General features: G+C 46.9%; 1 protein-coding gene across 2 annotated transcripts in view; it reads right to left on the bottom strand.

The window, feature by feature from the left end:
• The window catches only part of PGBD5 (piggyBac transposable element derived 5), a 97,415-nt gene that overhangs the window by 26,187 nt on the left and 43,650 nt on the right, over window positions 1-27,578 (bottom strand). For both annotated transcript variants that reach the window (XM_035281091.3, XM_078356669.1), the window contains exons 2-3: window positions 15,110-15,537; window positions 10,728-10,862 (exon numbers count right to left, since the gene is read on the bottom strand). In XM_035281091.3, the coding sequence (XP_035136982.3) occupies window positions 10,728-10,862; window positions 15,110-15,537 (563 nt within the window). The remainder of the gene's footprint in view (window positions 1-10,727; window positions 10,863-15,109; window positions 15,538-27,578) is intronic.

Below are 27,578 nucleotides of genomic sequence, written 5' to 3'. Positions count from 1 at the left end.
ACTGGGATGTCACAGGAGAAGTGGACAGGCACGGAGCCAAAGTCAAATATTTATTATTAGAAAATCTGGAAGAAGGATGAGGCCAAAAAGCGGCACCATTGAGAGTCTAAAGAGAGTCCCAAATGTGTGGCACTTATTATTATAAAATAATGAGTTTTTCAAAGTGAATATAAAAGAGGACTTTCATTTAAATAAATAATACAAAAAATGGTAACCTTGAAAGTCTCAGCTAAGGACATGATTTAGAACTGTGGGCAAGGCAGTCAAAATCTGGCCAAGAAAAGGCTCAGCCCAGATGGGCGTGGTGGCTCACACCTTTGTAATCTCAGCACTTTGGGAGGCCGAGGTGGGCAGATCAGGTCAGGAAATCAAGACAAGCCTGACCAACATGGTGAAACCCTGTATCTACCAAAAATACAAAAATTAGCTGAGCATGATGGCAGGTGCCTTTAACGCCAGCTACTCGGGATGCTAAGACAGGAGAATCACTTGAACCTGGGAGGCAGAGGTTGCAGTGAGCCAAGATCTCTCCATTGCACTCCAGTCTGGGTGACAGAGGGAGACTCCATCACAAAAAAAAAAAAAAAGAAAAAGAAAAAAGGCTCAGCGCAAGAGGTACTGCTAGATCTGATGGCTAGGCAGGTCCATTACCCAATTGGTCCTTGTTTGCTTTGACATAATGTCAGCAGTCTAAGGTGCTAACTTGTTTCCTTTAGCTGGATGAGTAACCTCCAATGAAGTCTCATCCCAACCATACCCCATTGCTACAAATGCTGAAGCTATACAAGCTACGCTGAAGATTGTGTCCAGGTTTAAAAGACTATCTTAAGGAATCCTGCCAGTAATCTGAGAAACAGCAGAATCACTGGGAACCCACATATGTATTCAGATGCTGGGTTGGGTACTTTCTACAAGAGCTCCCCAGAGAGGACACGGAAGGAAATACTATTCACTCAGATGCATGACTGCTTCCTGGTCTGCTTTTCAAAAAGTCAGATATCTCCCTAGACATAGCTAGAGAAAGCACCATCATACTAATACATTCCACCAACATGTGGAGACATAGGTGACCTCCTATCGCTGGGCAAACTGCAGCCTGCTATAGATAACTTCTGAGCTACAAGACTGTTTGACAAGTATCTTTAGGGCAGGAAAATGTACCTTTTGGATGCCAAGCTTTTCACTTTTCCTGAAAAGTTTTTTTTTGCTCCTATGATTTATTAGTTTTTAAATACATATATTTAGGAAAGTAGGTGAGAAAGTTTATTATTATATGGCTTTATACCTTCCCCCAGGGTGTTATCACTGATGTTGCATATTTTATACTGACATTGCAACAAAAAGGATTTTAGGAAATCTGGATTATAGCAGTCAATACCCTGGGGGACACATACAGCAAATGGCATTCATCTTAGCTTTCCTGAAATGTCTCCACAACCTCCAGAGGCAGGATCTAGTTCGTCTTTCCCCTCAACTTCTCAAAAGAACAGTAAGGTTAACGGCAGTGGCTGCTGACTCACCAGCTGATAGTTCCACTAAGCAGTTGCTGGGAGCCGGGCGCCCTCCTGCCTCTCTAACATAAAGAACTAGAGAAAGCCCGGTTCAGCTATACTGGTCTTGACCAGTGAATGACCCTACTTCTCTTTCAGAACAGAAGAGAATCAGTTTTCTCAGTGAAGAGCATATTTAGGGGAAGGGGATCACATCTTAGGACTGGTGATCCTTTGCTTTAGTCTTTTATCGCTAGTGTGCACGGAGCCATGAGGGTGGAAGTAATTTAGCTGTGGGGAAACGGCACAGGAGTGCAAGATCTGCACTCACTGAAGATGCAGAATGAGATGACAGGGTGTGTGTGGCTGTCACCTGGGACATCTGCATGGGACAGCCACTTGCGAGAGCTGTGAAATGTACATGACAGTCACTTGTCATGAGAGGAACTAGAGGCAGGGAGGGTGAGTGCCGGGATACATGGACATGGGCTCTGTCATTCACTGGCTTGTGGGGTTTGGGGCAAGTTACTTAATTGCTCTGAGCCTTGGTTTCCTTATCTATAAGGATAACACCACCATATGTACCTCGCAAGGCCATTGTCTTTAAGTGAAAATTGTGCACATGGAGTGATTTTTTAATACAACAAAGCTCTCTGACTATGCTTCCAATGTGGTTGCCTTCGGCCACATGTGGCTGCTTTCATTTACATTTAAATTAACTAAAATGAAAAATGCAGTCCCGTGGCCATAGTGCTCACAATGCAAATAGTCAACAGTCCCGTGAGGCTAGGAACTGCTGTCATGGAGAACACAGATATGAAACATTTCCATCACTGCAGAGAGTCCCACTGGACGTGCTGCTTGTGCCATCTGCGTGTATTAGCTGGGGCTTCCAGCAAAGTCTCTAAGCCATCACCGTACTGATGACTTTCATCTCTCATCGCCCAGTTTCTCTCTGATGCCTCTCACCATGACCATGCCCAGGAAGAGCTCATGTGCTGAGTTTGTTCTTGGTCCTTCTCCTCTCTGCCTGTACCTTCAGCACCACTGACCCCCGAGGGACCCTTGCCTTCATCTCATCCCAAAGCTCAAAGCCAGAGGTGGCTCTTTCAAAGTGACAGGTTGGAGGAGGGACATGTATCAGCATGTAGGCTCTTTGCACATACTCATGTCTGTGCAGTTGAAGATTCTAAGTTCTTTAGGGAGAGGGTTCAATCTGAACCACACAGTACCTGGTGCACTTATCTGGCACTTAATAAATATTTTATTGTCATCTTTGAAGTCCTATATTGTTAAGAGGAATGGGCGGATTAACTTCATTCAAAAGATGGAGAAAGAAGGTAGTTCTCAGCTACTTGCTCAAGGACACGAAGAGGTCTACGGTGATGTCTTCTATCTCAACCAATCCCATCCTCATCTTACCCACATCCAACCTGGACAGGATCTCATGCCAGAATCCTCCTCACTGCACAATTAAACAAATGGACACATGTCCTGCCTTGACCAGCTTCTGAATCCACAAGCAAAATTCACTCTAGCCAATTAATTCCATGGTGGCCCTCACTTTTAGAGCCAATTCAATTAGTTATAGGTCAAGAGCAAAACATTTCTTTCACTTAATATATAAAAAGAGTAAGAGTCAAATAAGGGAAAAATAATATTTAGTGTACCTTCCTTAAATTCTTTCAACATAAATAGTATGTCTTGAAATAAGAGAAATTAGTGACATGGATGCTAGACCACTATCCTACCAACAGTCAAGTTGGATAAGAAAGATCCTTAGATTTGTCTAAATCAGGAAAAGGTCTCTCCTTGGGGGAGACAGCATAGCCTAGTGGTTAAGAAGGTGGGATCTAGTTCAGAACAACTGGGTTTAATCCCAGGTCTACCACTTTATAGATGCAATTTTAGGCAAGGTAGCAAACCTCTCTGTGCCTCAGTTTCCTTATCGAGAAAGAGTGGCAGTGACATTACCTGCCTCATAAGGCCCTTCAGAAAAAAAATGAATGCTGCATGTGAAGTGTTCAAGCCCAGAGCCTGGCCCACAGCTCACACTCTGTAAATGTTCATCATTCTTTCCTCAACCCCAGAAGCAGCCGCCAGAATCCACAGATGAGACTGAGGGAGGAAAGGGGCTTCCAGGTCAGCTCGCTTAGCAGCACGGGGCGCACGGACCTCATTCACATCGTGTCACAGATGTCATGAGGGCTCTGCCTGGACACAATCCATGATGGGTGCAGGGGGTAGCAAGCTGGGGTCCTTTTGCTTGGGGGTCACCATCTTGAATTCTGGGTTATCAAGCCCATCTACTTCCAGGGTATGTCAATGCCCAGAGTACACCTGAAGCCCTGCCTCCTGAGCAGAGCTGTCATTCAGAATTGCCTCCTTGACATGACAGCCATCCAGCCCTCTGAAGATGTCCTGTCTTCTTCAGATGACACCTCCCTATGTCCCTCAAAGCCCCACTCAGGACACCTCCCAGGCATCTGCTCCTTGGCCCCCCCCTCGGTGTTCATCTACCTGTCAACATCCCTCGCTGGGCACTCTGGTTTCATGCTGCAGAGGCAGGTGCCTGGCCAATATGTTCTAACAGGAGAAATCTGCTCTTTTAGACCATACCATTAAAAACAATTAGTGGACCTTTTTTACTCTCCTTCAAAGAATCTTGGGGCTCCATTAATCGCTAAAGGTCGACAGAACATTAATCTGTTGGCCAATTTTTCCCACTGGATCCTCGATCTTTTTGACATTATGGAGCCTGAACAGCAGTCTCTAGTCTAGAGAACTGCTGGAGAGTTCTCTTTCCACTCACAGAGAGGGCACAGCCTTCCAGGATGAGCAGCCTCAATGTCTTGGGTTGAGGAACCCCAAACCTTGGCTAGCTCCCATGCTCACACCCCCTCTGCAAACAGGGCAGGACTGAAGGGTGTTCTGGGGCCTAGGTCAGTCCTTAGCAGGCCTGTGACACAGAATAAATACAAACAGTCTCTGATTTATACTGATTTGATTTATGATGTTTGACTTCATGATCATGTGAAAGCAATAGGCATTAAGTAGAAACTCCTTCAAACTTTGACCTTTTCCTCGGCTAGTGATACGCCGTGCAATGCTGGGTGGTGATGCTGGGTGGCAGCAGCAACCTGCAGCTCCCGGTCAGCCAGGCGATCACAAGGGTAAACAATCATGAGATATTCAACACTTTATTATAAAAGCAGCCTTGTGTTAATTTTGCCCAACTGCAGGCTAATGTAAGTGTTCTGGGCATGTTTAAGGTACACTAGGCTAAACTATGCTCTTTGGTAGGTTAGGTGTATTAAATGCATTTTTTTTAGAGATGGGGGGGTCTCACTATGTTGTTCAGGCTGGTCTCAAACCCCTGACCTCAAGTGGTCTCCTCCCCCAGCCTCCCACATTGCTGACACTACACTCGTCCACTGCACCCAGCTTTAAACGTATTTTTGACTTAAGACGTTTTCTTTTTTTTGAGACAGGGTCTCACTCTGACACCCAGGTGGAGTGCAGTGGTGCAATAATGGGTCACTGCAGCCTTGGTCTCCCAGGCTCAAGGGATCCTTCCACCTCAGCCACCCAAGTAGCTGGGTCTACAAGTGTGTGCCACCACACTCAGCTAATTTTTATATTTTTTGAGGGGGATGGGGTTTTGCCGAGTTGCCCAGGCTGGTCTTGAACTCCTGGGCTCAAGTGATCTGCCTTCCTTGGGTTCCCAAAGTGCTGGGATTACAGGTGTGAGCCACTGTGCTTAACCTGACAGGATATTTTCAATTTAAGAGGGGTTTATCACAGGGACATAACCCCATTATAAGACGAGGAGCTTCTGTGTATGCTGTCTTGAGTGCACCATGGTAACTAGCAGTGGGACCAGACCAGCCTGGGTAACTAGAAGTAGGAAAAGCCAAAAAAGAAGGCGTTGGCTGTGGCCTCATATAGTACCTAGCATTCTGCACCCAGGTGTTTATATATACACATATTGCTTTTGTGTGTATATATGTATGGGAGGTGAGAGTGGGAGGAAGAGGCAGAGGTATTTATCTCAAGGAACTGGCTCATGTAATTAAACAGGCTGACAACTCCAAAATCAGGGAAGCCCACCAGGGACAGGCTGCTGCTGAAGCTCTAAGGCCCTTTGTGGGCAGAATTTCCTTTTTTGGGGTACAGCAATCATTTTGGTTTTCTTTCTTTTTTTTTTTTTTGAGACAGATTTTTGCTCTTATCATACAGGCTGGAGTGCAATGGTGTGATCTTGGCTCACTGCAACCTCCGCTTCCCAGGTTCAACTGATTCTCTTGCCTCAGCCTCCCAAGTAGCTGGGATTACAGGCATATGCCACCACGCCCGAATATTTTTTTGTATTTTTAGTAGAGACTGTGTTTCACCATATTGGTCAGGCTGACTTCAGGTGATTCACCCGCCTTGGCCTCCCAAAGTGCTGGGATTACAGGCGTGAGCCACCACGACCAGCCAGCAATCATTTTCTTAAGAGCTTCAACTGATTGGCTGAGGCCCACCCACATTATGGATGCTAATGTGCTTTCCTCAAAGGTCACCCATTTAAAATTTAACTAAAAGCATACCTTCCAGCAACATCTAGACTACTATTTGACCAAATAGCTGGGTACCATGGTCCAGCCAAAGACCAGAGACATCAAAGTAACCATCACACCCCCAAGTCTGGCTGATATCAGGGGTAAAGCTAGAAAGCTGGCTCAAGCAGGAAATAAAGAACAGGCACTCCTAGGCATCCCTGCGCCCCACAGAGACTCTGGATGACAGACTGGCTCAACAATGCTACAAGTCAATGACAGCAAGTACTGCCCCTGCATGGAATGTAGACAGATGGTGACAGGGCTGAAGGCCAAGAAGCACATAGGCTGTCTCAGCCATTCACGTGTTTCTCCCTGGGAGCCCCACACACAGCCCTGGGAGAGCTGGAGATCGTGGTCAGTCTCACCCGGGGAAGTGAGACGACCTTCAAGGGAGACAGAGTAGAGCCTTCAACTAGACCATGACCCTTCCTCTGAGCTTCCAAAGCACTGACCGGGCATCTGGAAAGCACCTTGGCTCATGGGTGATCCACTACTTCTAGGGGTCAGTTATGCAGCTAAGAGATGTGCCCTCATCTGCTGCAATAATGGAGAAGTCCCAGAGGGGATGATGGTGACCGCTACACAACACTGAATGTACTTAGTGCCACTGAGTCATACACTTAACAATGGTGAAAATGGAAAATTGCATGCTATCTGCATTTTACCATCACAAAAAGCTATGCTTGTTGATAACAGAATCATGCCTCTCGTTTTATCCCCCACAATATATATTTTATTTTATTTTGTGATTATACTAGGCCCACCTGCATAATCTAGGATACTCTCCCTATGTTAAGATTCTTAATTTAATCACAACTGCTGTGAAAGATAACTTATTCATAGGTTCTGGGGATTAGGATGTGGATGCTTTTGGGGAACATGATTCTGCCTGCCACATGGTGACCTAATCCTAGCCCTGACTCAGTAAATAGATGTCAGCTCTTAAAAGTTGTCACTAATGAAAACATACTAAGGAAGAATGTATAACAGGTCTTTTTTTTTTTTTTGAAGGAGAGAAAGAAAAAAAAAGGAATGAAGGAGAGGAAGACAGAGGAAGAAAAAGAGGGAGAGAGAACAGGAATGTTGTTTTATTCTAAAAATGGGTATTGAAAACCTCTTTTATGCCAATAATTGTGCTTAATAATGGCCAATCAATATTTCATTTAAACCTATGAGTAGGTGTGATGTGGTACTGACAAGTATGTATATTTTATGTATGTAAAGTGGAGAGCTCTATAAATGTTTATTAAGTTTACTTGTTCCGGATCTGAGTTCAAGTCTTAAATATCCTTATTAATTTTCTGTCTCATCGATCTATCTAATATTGATGTTGAAATATTTTATTTCTTATCATTCCTCATATTAAAGTTGACCAAATTACCAAAGACCTAAAGAGCCACCACCTGCGGTAATCTACTTCACAGAGCAACGTGAATGGCCTCATCTGACAGTTTCCATTGGCCTGGAGCACCACAGGTTAGCATCCTTGCCTCCTGACTCCTTGCCAAGTGCTGGGTGCTTGGTGAAACACCAAGACACACATTCTGGATCCAAGGACTTTTGAGGTAAGCAGTTCTGCAGGACAGCCCTACAAATGTCAAGTGGGAGATGAAGCCCACCCATCTGAACCAGTGCCTCATTTCAGAGATTGCTGGAAGAAGACTGAAAAGAGGAATGTGAGGACGGACAAGCAGGACCACGTTTCAGGCCGGGATGGCATTCACAGGTAGTCTCCCACTCTGCAGTAAAGCTGTGTCTGCTTCTCATCTGATGACTTATTTCTCCTCGAAACTTCTTACTCTTTGCTTCTTGCATTCTCAGCAGTACAGGCTATTAGGGTCTTAATTTTTTCAATGATAGTTAATTTAATCTCTTCCTCTCATGTCCATCCTACAACATACCACATATTCCCTTAAATTACTTAAGATTTTAAGCCACTTTCATCAAAGATTTCCCTTCAAATGAATTCAAGTGCATTATACCTACAAAAATATAGATCTATTGGAGCTCTTCTAAACACCATCACCGTAATTATTATTTCTGTCCAACTGTTAGTTTCTTCCTTCTCATCCAAATGCCCTTACGGGGCTAAACTGACCACACCTGAGGCCCAGATGATCTGAGCTGGCTGTACTGAGTTCCCATTCAGCTTTCCCATGGATCTTTTCTGGGACCACTGGTCAATTTGGAACTTCTTTTTTTCACTCACTTCTTGATCTAGAATCTTTCAAGTGGAGCTCATCCCGCAGTTGCCCCACCTGTCAGAAGAATGTAGTCTAGTCGAGCCAGTCAAAGGCTCAGGGTCTTGGCAGGATGAAACTACACAACCAAGAAAAGGGGCATGACACTAAAAAACCAACTGTCCCCAGGCCATGTGGCTCCTCCTCTGAATCTCCAGGCTCCTCACAGGCAGAGATGTCCTTTCCCTGCTCTATGCCTGCCACAGGCACCTTCAGCTGGAGCTGGAAATAAAGAGAGGGACTGTGAGGGCTGAGAAAGTTCTCCTGCCAGCCCTGTCACAGCACAGCCAGTAACTGCAGGGGAACTGCCCCCACTGCTCCGCACTCTGAGCATGTTCTGAAGGCTGCCCCTGGCAATGGTGGAAGCTACGCTACTTTTGACTGATAGTTGTCAGCTTCAGTTCTGGCTTCTAAAAACAAACCTTCATGTTGCTGCAAAAATTCCTAGAATCAAGACTTTTAGAAATGAATGGAAACTTCAAAGTACCAACCCAAACTTCTTATATTATAGATGTGGGTTTTATAGATTTATAAAAGTGGGAAAGAATCTGAACAGAGAGAGAGACAGACAGAGAGAGAGAGAGAGAGAGAGATCCGTGGCTTTGCCTTGTGACGATGTGATTTCTAGCTCCTTACTAACTATAGAGGGAGAAGGAAATGATGCCAGATGCACACGGGATCCGCATGGAAATGTTTATTCAAAAGCTACACAGGGCTGGTGCGGTGGCTTACAACTGTAATCCCAGCATTTTGGGAGGCTGAGGCAGATGATCACTTGAGCCTAGGAGTTCAAGATCAGCCTGGGCGATATGGTGAGACTCTACCTCTACCAAAATGAAAATAAAAATAAATTAGCTGGGAATGGTGTCACACATCCACAGTCCCAATTACCTGGGAGGTGGAGGTGACAGGATCACTTGAGCCTGGGAGGCTGAGTGAAGTAAGCTATGATCATGCTGCTTTACTTCAGCCTGGGTGGAAGAGTGAGACCCTGTCTCAAAACAAAAAAAGCTACCTAGGCAGATCTCAAGGAAGGCAGGGCCATGTTTGTATATCCCAATGCCTGGTACAATGTGTGCAGGTAGCAGATGCTCAAAAAATATTTACTGAAAGAATCAACCAATGTCCCTTGGGAAGGTTTATTTAAAATGAACCTGATGCACCTGTACTCTATGAGAGTATCATCACAAAAGGCACTATGGAGATGGCAGAGGACTCTGGAGAATATGAGGGGACAAGGAGCTGAGGCTGCACCTCTAGGAGTGAGGGAATTCCCCTCTGGGATAGGACCAGTGTGGCAAGACCCCAAACAGTACGTATGTACAAGCAGAGTCCCTGGTCTGGCTGGAGATCCTGGTCCCAGCTCAACCTGAAGGGCCTCAGACCTGCAGAAGGAGCCAGGATGGTGCTTTGAAAGGAAGGAGGGAAGACACCCAGAGCAAGCGCACTTGCCCCACTGTGGTTCTGGAGCAGGTGTGGACAGGAGAGGTTCAGCGGAATCTTCCTATGAATCCTGCTCTAGTTCAGGTTAAGATGGAAGTGTAAAACCCCTGTGCCTTGGGGCCTGGGGATGCGGTCAAGCGAGGGCAGTGAGTGAGCGTGTGGTCAGCTGTCACCGCAGGGCTGGCCTGCCTGTCTGATGAGAGGTGTCGCTGTGCAGCACACATGAGAAACTAGACTAGGCAGGGAGACATCACCTAGGCACCACATTCTGGTGTTTATCCGTCCCCACCATCTCCCTCTGTGTACCCTACTGCTCCTGGCAGATCAACCTCATATGCTTTGCCTGGAGCAGAGCTCAGCCACCTCTTGTAAAACAGGCACCCATGTCAGCCACGCGGGGTCCAAGGGCTGATGACTTGGGCACATGTTCCTGGTGAAGGTTATTCATAATTTCACCAGTGGGCTGTTGGTGGTGGTCTGTAAAGAAGGCATCCTGGAAACAGGAAGGGTGGGCAGATGCCTGGTGGGAGTGGGGAAGCCTTCTGCGACAGCCTTGAGTTTCAAAGCCACAAGTCCATAAGTCTTGAGGGACAATCTACAGGGCGATGGTAGTCACTTCATATGACCCACCATTTGGGTGACACTTCTGGCCAACATTGCTAGGGCCTGAACCTTGATGAGTCATTTACCCAGATGGGCTGGAGTCTGGAGGAAGAATGTACAGGGAACAGGGCCAGATGTGGCAGCAGCCTCTCCAGGGCTGGTTATCCGCTGGCCCGGTGAGGAGGGAACAGCCCAGCCCTGGCCTTGGCAGGAGCATCGGGTGGACTTGGACACACAGTGAAAAGGGTATGTGAACAAGTTCTTGGTTATGAGATGAGCCCAGGTCCCACCGATTTTCTTCCCCAACCCTCTCTGCCGACCCTCCCTGGGCTCAGCCCAGGGCTCACCTGGATGATGAAGCCAGTGGAAGAACACTGTCTGACCCAGAGGCTGAATTTCCGCTTTTTCCTCTTGCGCAGCTCCCGTTCTGTGCACGTGGCAATGAATACAGGATCCTCATCGATCAGGGGTTCATGTAGCACCTGCCGGTAGGGAAAAAGCAGAGTCTCATGGAAGGCAGCATGAGCTTGGGGGCTCATCAGATTGGAGCTCAAACTCAGCCTCTGCCTTTGAGCAGCTGTGTGGCCTTAGCTAAGTTACTTTACCTGTCTGATCCTGACCCTTCTTACCTGTAAGAAGGTAGTATCATGGTCTATGCTACTGTTTCTAGAAAGAATTCAGTAAGAAACTGTATGCAAAATACTTAACACCGGCCCTCCCTGACACACAGTAGCTATTTCATCAAAGGAGTTTATTATTATTGTTATTATTATTGGCCTAAGGTCCCTAGTCCCAACTCTCACATGGTTGAGGGATCCCTGACACGGGTCCTATGGCCTCTGGCTGGACATGCCTGGTGGTGGGCACTCACTTCTTTTCAGGGATGTCCCTGCTACTATGGAAAGTTCCAACTACTAAGGTCTTCCACTGACCCACAATTTACCTATATTTAACTTAAACCTAGGGATGTGGCTTCTGTCCAGCAAGAAAAAAAGAAAAAATGTTTTTTTTTTTTTAATTTTCAAGACAGCCCTCGTGTCAGCCCACAATCTCCTTCCTCCAGGCTGAACCTCCTCTTTTTATAAATCATTCATGAGATGACCCAGCTCCCCGTGGGCCCGCTGCAACACACAGCCTCTGGTTGTCCTCTAGGTTGTCATGTCCTTTCCGACAAGATTCCCAAGGCATTTTTTAAACTTATTTCATCTATTTCAACTTTTTGATAACATGATCATAGGACTTTTCCCAATAATAAGACAATAAAGAAAAAAACAGCATAACAAAAATTGGCTCCAAGGAGTGGCCACAGATCTGTTTCTTCAAGGTAAAGCTCTTTTGAGAGGCTTCAGGGTCTATTTTAGGAATGTTCTACACTTCCCTCCCTGATCATATCCCAAGCTTAATCATGAATTAGAGTGTGCACCTGCAGTCAAATGAAACGAGTGCAGGCAATGATTTCCAGAACTCTGCACGATGCCCTAGATCAGGGGTCAGCACATTACTGCCTGGTCTGGCCCACGTCTGTTTCTGCAGCTAAAGTTGTTTTGGAATACTGCCATGCTCATTCGCTTACATATTGGCTGGGGCTGCTTTGGGGCTACCGCTAAAAACATGCAACAGAAACCACACAACCCATATGAAGTCTAAAATACTAACCATGTGGCTATTTACAGAAAAAGTTTGAACACATTAGTCACCTGAGGATCCTGCTAAAATGTAGACTGTGATTCAGTAAGGCCGGGCCTGAGACTGTGCATTCCCAACAAGCTCCCAGGTGATGTCAGAAAAAGGTTTTCCCAAGGACGGAATGGAGGATGACACCACGTGTGATGTGGACAGTATCCTTCCATTCTTCTAGGGAGGATTTTGAAAATTGAATCCTCCCAGGCTGGGAGGCTATCCTGGCTGCAGTGTCTCCCCTGGCCCTCATGCCTGGCTTCTTGCACTTGCTGGCTCTTTGCAGCTCATAAAACATTCAAAGCCCCATTTGGAACTGCTCTAGTGCAATGGACAAGTCCCCCCCACCCCCGATCTTCCACAGTGGGAGAATGGGCGCAGATGGAGAAGGGAAAAGATGGCATAAAGAAGCCCTCTGTCTGTCCTCTCCCTGCCCAGTGATCCTTGCCAAAGACCTGCATCCTACTCTTCATCCTCTGAGGCCACAGTAAATGAAAACTGCCCTCTCTCATTCTCTTCAGAAAGAAAGTGTGTCTCTGTTCCACTTGCATTAAACATATGATCAGTTGCAAATTTATATTTAATCACATGCCTCAACAAAGCAAAAGGGCCAGCAAGAATTTCTGACCCTCCGTGATCCTTTTCCCTTTCTATCATCATTAAATGAATTATGAATCTGTCATTTCTAAATGCAGCACATAACAGCATGCTCCCCAAAGCTCCGAAAACTTTGCCTGACAGAAAAACCACTTTCTCCTCTTCCAGGCTGCAGATTGGTCAGCATTTCTCTGTTACACAGCTGTATCTCCTGAGCCTCCTCCTGTGCATGACGAGCTCATTTTGAGGTGTGGAGGGTGGTATGTACGGTGGGGGAAAGACAAAACATCCATTTATTGATTTGCATAATCCCTCCCAGAAAAGATTTCTCTAATCAATCTGGCTCCAGTTATGAGGAAATGCAGTGTCTCCCCATTTTGTTTGTGTGTAGAAACACACACACACACACACCAGCTGCTTTGGTTACTGCTAGATTCTGGGAGTCCTCTGAAGGCTCTAAGATCCAGCCACTGCCCACCCAGCTGGGCTCAGCAACGCTTCCGGGTTTCCCCTCAGGGCACATGTGCCTGGGGGCTGCGAAGAGGTGACCCACAAATCTAGTGTGCCAGAGAAGCCGGCACTTCCCTGGACTTACATTGCAGATACCTCTTGAGTCTTCTGCAGCACCTCTCCAAATGTTTGACCCCCAGCAGGGTCAGAACGTGTTGTCTATTTTTCCCTTGCATCCAGACAACTGTCTCTCATTTGTTTCATTTTCAACCAAGTAAGTACTTAGTGAAAGAAAAGATAGTGCTCAAACCTGTCCTTTGGTACCACAGGACCTGTCATAGGGCAGGGCTCATGTCCCCGAAAGTCTCCACTTCTTCTTAGGAAGGTAAGTGACACACTGGAGGATGAGGTGCAGTGGCATGTGACTAACCCATTGGTAGTGGCGGGAATTCAGATAACAGGGAATCCACAAGGACTGTGGGCCTTACACTGGCCTTGGACACTGGATGCATTTGCAAAGTAGAGAGAAAGCAAAGCGTTCCAGGGCCCAGAAGGCACGCTGCAAACACCGGGAAATCATAACGAGCCTGACGTGTTCACCAGACAGTGGGGAGAAAAATCCAGAGAGAATGTAAGGCTCCCGCAGACATGAAATAGGACAGTACCTTCCCCACAAAAACCCTGTGATTTTCAGCCGTGTTGCAGGGAAGGCATCCTATAGAGAGTTAGAGAAAGGACCTAGAGGGGAATGTCAATAAGAATTGGAGGTTTATTTAGAAGAGCCTTAGAAGCAGCACAGGACAGATAGGTGTGCAATGGGTCTCTCAATATATATATATAATTGAACTGAACTGCTATTGCCACACAAACCAAGACAAAGGGAATGGGGCTCACATATGCCAAGAACTTCCTGGTTCGGGTTAAAGACATCTCCAGAAATTAGCCATCTCAGCTGGGTGTGGTGGCTGATGCCTATAATCCCAGCACTTTGGGAGGCCGAGGCGGGCAGATCACGAGGTGAGGAGTTCAAGACCAGCCAGGCCAACATGGTGAAACCCCATCTATTAAAAATACAAGAATTAGCCGGGTGTGGTGGTGGGTGCCTGTAATCACAGCTACTCGGGAGGCTGGGGCAGGAGAACTGCTTGAACCCAGGAGGCAGAGGTCGCAGTGAGCTGATATCGTGCTACTGCCCTCCAGCCTGGGTGACAGAGCAAGATTCTGTCTAGAAAAAAAAAAAAAGAAGAAGAAATTAGCCATCTCATTAGTTTGCTAGACCAGCAGGGCAAATTTCGACGAAGATTCTGGAGTTCTGTCTTCCCAGGGCCAGGTGCAAGTGGATACCAGCAGAAGGCAGGGAGGGGCTCGGGAGCTGAGAGTAGGCAGAACCCTCTTGTCTGGGAACTGGTTAGGGAAGGTCTTAGGGAATCAGTCCAGTGATGTCTGGAGCTCTGCCAAACCCTCACCCAACAGCTCTGGCTGTGTTCTGCGTGGCCAAAAGCAACCCCCAAGGATCCGAAGAATGGCTGCAATTCCAGGCTCACTCCCTCCGCCACGCAGAAGGCTTCTAAGCCTCCTTTCATCACCAATAGGTGAGCTCATACTCAGAGTATATGACCAGAAAATTAGTATTTGCCTGAGCAAAACATTATTTGGAAAGAAAGTATAATTAAAGAAGAGGATGGATGGGGAGAAAAGAGGAGAAAAACTGCCTCTCAGGATAAAAGACTGAATTCTGACTTGTCTGTGGGTTAGAGCTACTATTATTACTCCCCTCTGATCTAATTGGGATTATGTGGATTAATGGAATGGAAGAATAGCAGAGGTGACCTTGAAGTGAACTCAGAGGGCAGGGCAGGCAGGGCAGGCAGGGCAGGAAGGGCAGGCAGGGCAGGCAGGGCAGGCAGGGCACCCCAAAGCCTGGCCGCCAGGCAAGGCTAGGCCGAGAGTGTGAGGATACCTGGCCAGGCTTCTATCCCAACCCCTAGCCCCGAGCTGGCCTCACCTGGGTTTGGGAAGGCCTGAAGGCAGAGTCGAAGCTGCTCTGCAGGGAGTCGAGGAAGGGCTGGACCTTGTAGAGCCCGTGGGTGGTCTGGCTGGAGCGGAAGGCCACGACGTGGAAGTACTTGAGGATCTTCTCAAAGCGGGCCTGGCTCATGACAAGGGCGAGGCTGTGGTTGCTATAGAAGCCACCGCTCCAGATGCTGAGGACGGACTCGCAGTGGGAGATGCTGGTGGAGATCATGTAGCCCAGGAACGCCTTCATCTCCGTCAGCGTCACCTCCACCCAGGCTCCGTCGCTCCCAAACCGCTCCTGGAACTTCTTGGCGTACATATTTGTCTGCACCACCATGTTCTTGAGGACATTGTCCGGGACAAAGAGCTGGAAGAAGTCCACGGCACTGGCGCTGGGGGGCATCTTTCGGGTGGGACCTGAAACCCAAAGATGGGCGGAGCGCTCATTGGGGCAGCCACCACACCCCGTCGCACGACGAGAACGGCTGCATTTCCAATCTCTGGGTCCTTGCCCGGGGCCCCCACTGCTTCCAATGTTACCCCCTTCCCTTCCAACCTTCCAGAAGCTGCTGCAACCACCTGCCAGTGCCGGCTCCCATAGCTTTTGTATTCTCCTTTGCTCCAAAACAGCCAGCTCTCTAGTTCTCTCAGTGTGGGAGCGCAGCTCCTCCCAGACACCACGGGAATGATCGGCCCTGACACCCCAATGCAAGGCAGCCTGCATCTCCACACTAGACCAGAGGACAGCACTGGGGGCCGTGGTCTTGTAGAATCCCAGCTCTCCAGAACCAGTGTGGCACAGTGTGTCAGTCTGGGGAGTTTCACACACTCGGGGCACAAGCCAAGTTTTAACTAGAGATGTACACACACACACATAAGTATATATATATTTAGGGATACATATCATATAAATGTATATATCCATATATAAGTTTTAAAATTAAACTATGCATATTTGTACATATAAATTATAAGTACCGTCTTCCAGTCTGGGGTATTTCTCTGTATAAGGAAGAAAGCATGCATATACATACATACACATACGTATGTATACACACATATAGACACACATACACATATACACATGTATGCACACATATACACATATGCACACAGTACATATATACACATACATGATACATATATACATACAGGTACATATGTACACATACATACATATACACATACATGCACATACATATATAGGCACACATATACACATATACATTGAAAAATAAATACAGACATTACATACAAATATATCAATGTATAAATGTTTATAACTATATTTATATATATATTTGAAAACAAAAGGCAATCCAACACTCCCCCTGCCCCTGCCCCGGCAGCAGTGCACGGCCCCTCCTGTCTCCCACCAGGCCAACACACAAGGGGCTCCTCCCTCCCCTAAAAACCCCACCCTATCCCTGGGAATGGGGGGCAGAATGTAAGTGCTTAGAAACCTGGCACATTCGGTAAATACTGATCTGAAGAGAAAAGGCCACATAAGGGGAGGGAGGAGATGCAAAGACAGAGTCTCTAGCACAGGGCCAGGCTTTCCGACTTTGTTTGCTGGTCACTTGAGGTGGTTTCATAAGTAAAATGCTTCCCCCACTTGGGGACTGAAAAATCTCACCTAGGAAAAAGCAATTTTCATTAAGCATTCCCTATGTACTAACTTAAAAGTGACTAGGGGCTAAATCTGAGGGGGCTTATTTAGATAATTTCACCAATTGGAGAAAACCTCACAATTTTTGACTAGTGCAGCCCTTTGAATACACACACACATACACACACACACACACACACACACACACAGTCATGAACTGCAGGATGCTTCGGTCAACAATAAACTGCGTATAGGATGGCGGTCTCATAAAATACTGTATTCTTCCTGTGCCTTTTCTATGTTTAGTATGTTTGGATGCACAATTACTTATGATGATGTCACACCTGTCTACTGTACTGTATTCAGTACAGTCACATGCTGCACAGGTTTGTAGTCTAGGAGCAACAGGCTATGCCATATATCCTAGGTGTGTAGGAGGCCATGCTACGTAGGTTTATATAAGTATACTCCATGATGTCTGCACAACAACAAAATTACCTAATGATGCCTTTCTCAGAATGTAAGTGAACATGACTCACTCTGTGTGTGTGTGTGTGTGTACACACACATACATATTTTTAAAGAGCTAATGGCTTACAATTCTATGTAATAACCTAAGGGAGGCTAACTATATGTAGAGATTTGTAGGAGACAAAATTTGCTTCTACTGCATCTGTATATTGATTTGTTTTTTAGATGGAGTCTCTGCCATCCAGGCTGGAGTGCAGTGGCACAATCTCAGCTCAGTGTAACCTCTGCCTCCCAGGTTCAAGAGATTCTCCTGTCTCAGCCTCCCAAGTAGCTGGGATTGCTGGTACTCGCCACCAAGCCCAGCTAATTTTTGTATTTTTAGTAGAGACAGGGTTTCACCTATCTCTGGCCAGGCTGGTCTCAAACTTCTGACCTCAAGCAATTGGCCAGCCCACTTTGGCCTCCCAAACGGCTAGGATTACAGGCATGAGCCACCATGCCCAGCCTGTATATCGATTTGTAATAAAAGTTGTTCTCATTCTTCAGATTTTAATCATCACTCTCTCCAACATTCCTTTACGACTGATTTATAGAGTTTCTGAAAAACAAGTTTTCTGCAGAAAAATTTAGAGAGATAATGTGCACAAGACAGCCCAAGTTTTAGAATTAGATTGATGGATTTGGGGAGCTGACACCCTAAATTTACTTCTAGCTAACTGCACAGTCTTAGATAAATTTCTTAATCCCTCCTAGCTCTAGTTTCGCGTAAAAATGGACACAGAAATACCTACTTTGAAAGGTTGCCATGCAATGTGAAATAAATGAGATCATGTGAATAACACACCCGCCTGGTGCCTGGCCCTAAGGGAGGTTCCTGAAGCTTGGAAACTTTCATTGAGATATCATCAACAGAAACTCACTGACAGCCAGGCCGAGGGCTTTCCAAGGAAGACTAACTGTCTGCACTTCACAGAAGAAAAAGGCCTGGAGAATGAAATGCCACCACATGCATCACTTTCACCAACCATTTTTGGGGCCCCAACTTGCCAAATCATGTACCATGGCACACGTCCCCCTGCCCTCCAGGGACCACCCTAGTCCTTTCCCCATGAAAGGCAACGGAGAAAGGGACCATGTTACCAGCCATATAGGGAGCAATCTGAGCAATAAAAAGGATGCTGGCCGGCCACAGCAGCTCACGCCTGTAATCCCAGAACTTTGAGAATCCGAGGCAAGAGGACTGCTCAAGCTCAGGAGTTTGAGACCAGCCTGGGCAACATAGTGAGATCCCCACCTGTACAAAAAAAATAATATGTGTAGTCTCAGCTACTCGAGAGGCTGGGGTGGGAGGACTGTTCTAGCCCAGAAGGTTGAGGCTGCAGTGAACCATGACTGTGCCACTGCACTCCAGCCTGGGCGACAGAGAGACCCTGTCTCAAAAAAATAAAATTTAAAAAGGGTACTCAGTCACCTAGGCTTCAAGCATTATGCTCTGAGAATGTCCTTGACAGAAGAGAAACATTCTGGCATACCCCGCGGAGGCTCTTCATTGTGTCAATCACTACAAAGAGCATTCTCAGGGCTCTTTGAGAGCCAAGCTCAGGGCTACTGGACTCCTATTCCGCAGGTGAATGCAGAGGCTTGGGGAAGAGACCCTGCTTGGGGTCACAGAAGCTGGCACACCAAGAAGCTAGGGGTTCTCCCCGCACCACGCTACACCCCACATAGGCAGGAACAAACTCCCCAGAAGGCTGGGTCTTTCCAGCTCTGTAGTTGCTTCTGATTCTCCACAGATATGCTCAAGTTCTGACCACGCAGACGGTAGGGGTGAGGAGGTGGCTGCGGGGGAGGAATAAGATGGAGGAGAGAAAAGTCTTGGGGAGATGGAAAAAAAGCTGAAAGCTGACTACTTAAATATCCATGGGCTTGGGATTCTTTTCATGCCTAAAATAAATTCTTAGAAATATTGGCTGCTGAGGCCAAGTGGCCCTTCCCCCAAAAGCAACAGAAGAGTGTGGGGCCTGGCAGGGCAGGACCAAGAAGTCTGATTGCTAAAGTGCAAACATGAAACTCTGTGCATTTTTAGAGGAAGTCAGTAGGGATTCTGTCATTTATGGTGAATCCCTAGGGAGAGGTTAAAAGAAAAAGTGTGTGTAAGGTCCACATTGTCTGTGCTGTTCCTGGCCGTATCTTCAGGGCTTAGATCAGTGTCTGGCCCATGGGGCGCTTCTTGCTGAGTGAGTGAGTGAGTGAATGAGTGGGGAAATGAAATCACCTGGGAGGATAATGACTCTTCAGGGCTTGAGGGTAGGCAGCAGCGTCTCTGCAGCACATAGAAGGTCAAAGGCATGAAGGTGCTTGCTAGAAAATGATGAGGGAAAGAAGAAAAAGACAGGGACAGGGTCCGTCACACGTGGGCCAGGTCTAGGGTGAGAAGTCCCTTCTGGCAGCCAGAGGTACAGGAAGGTCCTACCCTGGTGAGGGCGCAGGGACGTGTGTGTGAGTGTGCACGTGCAGAGGGAGGATGGGGTGTGCACTTACCCCAGGCCTCTCATTCCCCAAGTTCATGGAATGTAGACCTTTGTTTTTATATACAAGTGAGCTTCAATACATAGTCTCAGGGATACACAGATTGGTTGGACATAAAAAGTGTGCTACCATTTTTGTAACCCTGTCTTTGCATTGACAAAATATTGGGAGCCCAAAGAAGCAAATAAACAAAAAGGAAGTGGCACAGGCCCTGTCTTGACCTCTGGAAGGCCTTGGCCACAGGCCAGAGAGAATGAGAGTCTTGGATGAAGCCAGAAGACTGCAGAGCCCCAAAGGGTCTGGCTCTTTCCAACTCAAAAGAAAAGGTAAGTGTCACATCACAAGGTGAATCCAGACCATGGATGTGGAGGAGAGACCTGAAGACTTCCACCCCAGGATGGGAATCCTGCTTAGAAGCAGCTCCTTAGGAAAAGTGTCAAGGCTATACGTTAGGACAATGATGAAGTCACCAATGAAATCCACATGGAGCCATGCCTATAAGACAGGCTCAGGAGTCAGGGAGACTGCCTGTTCTCTGCTCACCCCTCCAGGACCTGGGGCATGGGCCAGGTCACAGGCTCCCCTCCCCAGCCTGGGCAGCTTGCTGTGCCTGGCTGGTGCATCACTCTGAGAAACATACTGCACAGGACGGGAATCAACCAGTGCAATCCATTACCTGCTTTTATAGGCATGCCAGTCACTTGCCAAAGTTATGCAGCCCAGCTCTGCTTAACCCCACACCTGGCTCCTTCTCTTCCCCTATCTGGCCCTCTGTGCTTACTCTGAGTGTCTATGTGTGTGCTAGGGACAGGGAGGGGGTGTGTCACAGTATATCTGGGGTTAGAGGCAGTATGGAGGGTCCATGGGCAGAGTCCTGATCCGTTTCCACAGCCCCTGGGGTACTCATGGCATCCCATGGACAGACAGTGCTGGTCCTATCTCAGCACAACTGGTCCAAGAAAAAATGAAGGCAGGCTGGAGTTGCTTTCTCCCTGGCTACTAATTATATCCCTCTAATTCCCTGCATACCCGCCCACACCAGGATGGGAGAGAGAAAGGAAAATGAGGGAAAAGGAAGAGATAAGAAAAAGGGTAGCTAGGATGGAGACACAGATACCAGGATGATGGGAAGGAGAGAAATAACGCACAACAGCAGCCATCCACCCAGGGGCAAATAAGTAACAAAGGCACAGGCCTCGGCTTCCTCATCTCACAAGGAGAGTTGGGCTGACAACAGAGACGGAAGCCTCTGTAGATGCAGAACATAACACGGAGAAGGAGACCAGGGGAAAGGATCAGGATGGAGCTGCAGGGGAGCAGGAAAGATGCTCTGCGTTCCCCTCCAGCCACCGCAGTCGAGATGGGGCTGGGCGCTACCTGCCTTTTGTCCTGCCACTGCTGGTCCCATTGAGACCTGCAGGCAATTGGCTCCATCTTCTTCATTTTCCCCGTGGAAACAAGGGAAAGGTCAGCACTGCAGTTTGTGAGCTGTGGGGACTCTGCCCTCTAGGCCCCAGTGTTCCCTCTCCTTTCTCAAGGTCATGCTTCCAGAGCCCAGTTCCAGAAATGTTGCCAAGGGAAACATCCTATTTATTTATCAGTAAATAGAAGCAAATCATCCGTATGTATTTTGTGTAACATACATGCATATGCCTCTATGTGTTTATGTGCAGGCTTGCATTCTGTCTGCTTTACACGATAACTTGATTCACTTATTCTCTATGACAAACCTAACCCCCATTTATCCAAAGAGGAAACTGAGTCACAGAGAGGTTAAGGGATATGCCTTAACCCTTAGCCTCTAACAAGGTCACAGAACTAGTGGTAGAACTAGAACTAGCTGAGATGATCCAGCTCTGGAATCTCTGCCCCTGACCACCACACTGTGGTCTTATCGGGAGACTGTGCTGTTCCATTGCCCTCACAGCCCCAATGCATGTGGCTGAGAACTGAAGGAGAATGCTCTCAAAATGACATGGAAAGCCAAGAGCCCCTGTGGCATTCACAGATGCCTCTCAATGCTGCCCATCCATGATCTGTCCCATGTCTTAGATAAAATGTAAGCCCTCAGGCACAGGCAGAGTAGGCACTCGAAACACCACGGTTGGCTGAATCACATTTCCCGGCATGCCCTCGGGGCCTCCTTTTCTGAGTCTGGATGGGACTGCGGTACTCACAGACCCTCTCCAGAGGCACAGTCCCTGCTCACTTCAAAAGGGAGATTGGTTGTTATTTGTCTAAACTCACCACAGCTCGCCGAGACTTCTGTTTGTAAGAGAACAAGACCAGACAGTTGTCTGTGCATACTTAAAACTAGTCTTAGCTTTCAAACACAAAAGCTATTCTGATTGCCCATCTTATGGCCATTCTATTTTTTTTTTCCTAAGCTTTAAATTATGCAGTTTCAGGACGGGGTTCTCACAAAGAGGAAAGAGTAATGAGACAAAGTGCCCTCGGATGAGGCCCAGGGGCTGGGCAGGAGGGGCAGCTTTCTTGAGATAGGCCAGGCCACTGAGACAGTTCTGGGAACCAGCTTGGGACTTGAGTTCTAATTTGATCTGGGATATTAAGAAACACCTATTCTCAGAAGAATTGAAGACACAAAGGTTACTGGCATTTGGCTCCTGGACACAAGGATTTCACTACTTACAAGAACAGAATAGGCTGGGCGCAGTGGCTCACACCTGTAATCCCAGCACTTTTGGAGGCCAAGGTGGGCAGATCACAAGGTAAGAAGATTGAGACCATCCTGGCCAACATGGTGAAACTCTGTCTCTACTAAAATACAAAAAAATAGCTGGTGTGGTGACAGGCGCCTGTAGTCGCAGCTACTTGGAAGGCTGAGACACGAGAATCACTTGAACCCAGGGGGCGGAGGCTGCAGTGAGCTGAGATTGCACCACTGCACTCCAGCCTGGTGACAGAGCAAGACTCCATCTCAAAAACACAAACAAAACCAAAAAACCAGAAGAGCATAAACCCAGAGGCGGTTGTTTTGTTCCCAACAGACTTGTTCAACTTGGACAAGAGTCAGATTACTCCTTCCGGAAGGGAGCCTCCAAGGTATATTCTTTAATTCTACAAGGTACTAATTTTGAGGTGTCCAGTATGGGAAGAGAACACTGACCTTAATTTGGAACTGCCACACCACTGGGGATTCATGTGGAATAACACCACATTTCCAAGAGAAATTCTGCAGGTGAGGAAACAGGCAGAGCTTGCACAAATCATTCAAAGTCTTCCACCAAGTGACAGAGCTTGGGTTTCGATCATGATTCCTTCCCCCATGATGCTGCCCTTCTATGGAAGCTCACCACCTCAGTGCAGTACCTTAAGTGCTAATAAAACCTGTGGGCAAGCTACCTGAGCCAAGAGGATGAGGAGGCTAGTTGGGAATGAAAGAGGACAGGATGGGAACATGAAAAGTTCCCATGGACAGGAAGCCCTACCCAACCAACACTCAGTGGCCCATATCATCTAAACATTCCAATACTGCGCAAGTCATAGTAAGCAGGTCTTCTAGGCAATGCCCAAGAGAACTGTCCATGACACACAAGGCAAATGCATTTCTAATGTTGTCAGCCCAGAAAAGAACAAGCTGTAGGTGTTTATGATTGTAAAAGCAGAGTGCTCTGCAGCTCAGCTTTCACCTTCCAACAAATCAAATTACCCAGGTCAGACTGCACTGTGAGCAAGTTTACAGAGCAGTTTCATTGCTGTTGAATTTTTCTGTATTCTATTCCTGTTAAAGGGAATCCCACATTAGATAGGTCAACTGCAAAGCACAACACAACCGTTCTTGATCTTCATGCAAAGAGACAAACAATCTAGAGTGAAAAATCAAAAGTGAAAGCTGTTAGATGCAGAACACTAGAAACCATACCTAGCAACATGCAAGATAAATGTCCTCCCTGCCATTATCTCATGAATGCTCTCTGATCTAATAAAGAGCTCGCTCCTGGAGAGCACCCCCATGTAAATGCCAAGAACACAGAGCAATCCTCTCCAGTGGAAACCCTCCAGCTGATGTAGGTGCAGTGGGAAAGGCTGCCCCACTTCTATATAAATCCTAACTATTTCACAGCTTCTTAGAGATCTTCTCTGCTAACATACTTGTTAGGGAAACAGTGATGGAAGTTATTAACTCTACTTACCTCATGGTGCATTGGACTCACTTCCTCGACAGAAGGTGATCAGCATAAATGATGTGTGTGTCCCTTCAGAGATCCTTGCTGTGGTCAACTGAGGTGCTGGGCAATGACATTTCAGGGCCCTGCCCCAGGTGACTTTCTTCCTCCCACCTTTCCCCGGCCCAGCCTTCCTCCAGCCTTCCTCTGTGGGGGGTCCTCCTATGGCCTCCTCCCACTCTAACTCTGCAGCTCTGCCAAGATCTTGATGAAGAATGAAACATCAGTGGATAAAGCCTTCAGGTCCCTTCCCAAAGGAGTTTTCATAAGGCTTCATGAGATCAAAGGCTCTGGCTTCCTAAATCACTCCAATGGAAGGGTGAGCCACGGCTAGGTATGGGCAATCCCAGTGAGCAAGGTTATGATTTACGGATTTCAGCTTTTGCTCAGGTGCTCACAGGAGTATCACTCAGGGTGTTCCCAAAACCACTGTGTGCAGGTACAACCCCTGTGTCCCCTGCATCTTACACACTCACCTCTTCAGGAATGAGTACAGCAGGACTCTGCACATCACTAAGGAGTAGGTGTCAATTCCTGATCCAGAGATGGAAGTAGGTTTTGGCTCTTGTGTCAGCCCGCATAGTAGCTGCCTGTGCATGCTGTTGACAAGGGTTCTGGAGCCCTGCCTGGGGCCTGTGACTGCTGAGCAATGACTGCCATGGGTGAGGGGGACCAGGGTGCCAAGGGCCATGTAGCTGAGCTGCCATGCTTAGTGGGGGAAGACAAACCAGGAAGGCATTGTTTCTCCTCAAACATTTGCGCATGCTTAAAAGACAAGCCCCCAGTCTTGTTCAGAGCTCAAGAAACGTACTTCGTGTTCGTGGAAATATAAACAGGTACTCAATTTTTAAGGTGAAATACGACTTTGTAAAATGTTCATATTTTTTGAAGTTATTTGAAAAGAAATAATCAGTGACACATGTGAGGTTTTTTCTTTTTTGATTCAGTGTCTTGCTCTGTCACTCAGGCTGGATACAGTGGCTCAGTCATAGCTTACTACAGCCTTAAACTCCTGGGCTCGAGCAATTCTCCCACCTCAGCCTCCTGAGTAGCTTGGACTACAGACACAAACCACCACACCTGGATAATTCTTAGTTTAATTTTTCGTAGAGATGGGTGTCTCACTATGTTGCCCAGGCTGGTATCTACTTCCCAGCCTCAAGTAATCTTCCTGCCTCAGCCCATGCCTGGTCACATGGGAGTTTTGTAATAGCAAAACAGTGCAAATAAATGAAATGTCCCCAAATTGGGAATGAATAGAAAAAAGCCTGAAACATCCATGACATGGAACTTACTCTAGGCTAAACAGAATGTTCTTGAGAGATATTTAAGAATATAAAAAAAAAAGCTTTCAGAGGATACCCTAACAGAGATTACAGAGTAATATGAATAGTACGATCCAAACTTACTTAGAACTTTTACGAAGTGTGTATGCGATCGGAATGAAAGAGAGAATCTAAAGCTAAGCATCAGCCATGATCCCCTTCCTGCGGTAGGATTATAGGTGATCTCCAGTTTGTCCTTTATGCTTTTCTCAATACAATTTCTGGAAATTGAGATAATGAAATATATGGCATATATGAGTAGAAAAAGAACAGGTGCTATTTTAAAGAAACAGGCGCTAGAGGTCCCAGCAGTCTTCTAACCTTTTTTCCAGTTAAAAGGCCAGTTTCATTTGCAAAACCAGAGAGCAGGATCAGGAAGATTCTATCTCTCTCATGGCTGATATTCTGTGTATTCCATCTTATCGGCCTCAGCATCAGCTTATACTCCTTAAACAACTTTTAGTCCTGAAATAAGCTTTGTATTTCTTAAACAGGAGGCCACAAAGTCTGTGAGGAGACAGCAGGCAAAGGGTCCAGGCCGTGGCCCTCCTTGAGCGCGGAGCCCTCAGCGGGAATCAGCCCACTGCCCAGCCCAGGGAGTGAAATCTCTTCATACATTTCCAGTGGATGCCAGACCCTTTCGTCTTTAGAATTTCCCTCTTCCCCTGACCTAAGTTTCCAAGGAGGAATAAGAGAAGACAAGCAAAAGCACCCACACTTGTGAAGACAGAAAGCAGTATAGATCTCTGATTTCTAATGATGAATTTCTAATCATGAGATGAATTTCTAATCAGGCTAAAAAAAAAAAAAAGAATCACCCAAGTGTGAATATGTTAGTCAAATACTTGTTTGCCCTTTCCATTGGTTATAAATGCTCGTCTTTGTAACACAGGGTATTGGCTATCAAGTCTCCAGGAAGGAAAGGCAGTTATTGGCAAAACACAAGCAAGTTCCCTGATTGGAGAGGAGGGTATACAGATAAGCTGCAGGTGTAGGGCAGTGGGTGGGGGGGGAGGACACAGCAGCTAAATGCCAAAGACACAAGGAAGTTACATCCTCCTCCAATGCACTCTCATCTTCCAATTTGCTGTGAGTTGGTCCTAAACCCAGAATGCAAGTTGAAACTTCTGCATCGGATGCTTCAGATGTACAAAGGAAAATAACCCAGCATCCTCCTAATCCCTTATATGCAAAATAAATAGATGGGTTAGATTTCTGACTTTTCAAAGCCACAAATTCATCTGAGCTATCTATTTGGCTTTTTATTAATAAACGAAAAACCTCAAAAGAAAGAGAAAAATATCCAGGAGGTCATTGGCAGACAGAAGAAGAGAGCTTTTCTCTTCCCTCCCACAGACATGCACCAGTGTCAGCAGCTGTTGGGAGCACTTTCAGAGTTCTTCTTTTAATCCTTCCATCCTCCCACACTGGCTAGAGTGGCTGAGAGTGGATTCTGGCACCAACAGCCGGGGCGTCAATCTGCCCTTTGTTGCTTGTGCATCCTGTGTGAGATGCCTCAGTCCGCCTACCCTGCAGAGCTGTAAGGATTAAGTGAGTGAGCGCATGTCAGCACGTGCTCGGGAAACAGCAGCTATTCCTACTGTTGTTATTTTCACAGTCATCCCACACCCTCTTTGTTTGACAGGGAGCAACAGAAAGAGCCAAGCGTGGGCAGAGTGTCACAGGGTGTCCAAGCTGGGATGCATGGAGTCCTTCCTTTCTATGCAGGCACAGTTCCAAGGGAATACTTGAGACAGCCGGTTTGCTGTGTAATTTATTAGCACATTTCACTAAGAAGAGGACTCCATCTGGCAGGAGGCTGCTGCCTGCCTCCCAAGCTCAAACCTGGAGCTTGTCTCACCTGTCTCAGAGGAGTCCTGGTTTCCTGGACTGAACCCGCCTGACCCGCTCTATCCAAGCTCCAGAGTTCTCACATTTGGAAGCCCAGAATTCTACAGAAAGTACTATTATCATCTAACACCACCTCAGAATGATCCTTCCACACCAGCTAGAGCAGCTGAGAGTAGATTCTGGCACCAATAGCCGGGGTGTCAATCTGCCCTTTGTTGGCTGTGTATCTTGCATGAGATACCTGAGGTTCTGGCCTCTGGCTTCTTGTTGGGTGGTTCCTACCTTCTGCAGAGCTGTTCCCAGGGTGGTCACAGTCACTGAGTGGTCTGCTCCTATCACCATTATTCAGGATGTATCCCAATAAATCACTGCAAACACACAACTCCAGGGTCAGAACATGAGGGCTAGGGCTGGGCTGGGTAGTGGAGTTGTGTGCTGAGACAGCAAGTGGGCAGTGCAGAACAAAGACAAGCAGCAGATGGAGAC

This window comes from Callithrix jacchus, chromosome 19 (assembly GCF_049354715.1).
Source record: "Callithrix jacchus isolate 240 chromosome 19, calJac240_pri, whole genome shotgun sequence".
NCBI lineage: Eukaryota > Metazoa > Chordata > Mammalia > Primates > Cebidae > Callithrix > Callithrix jacchus.
The sequence above is the reverse complement of the archived record's forward strand: the minus strand, read 5'-3'. Positions and strand labels throughout refer to the sequence as shown.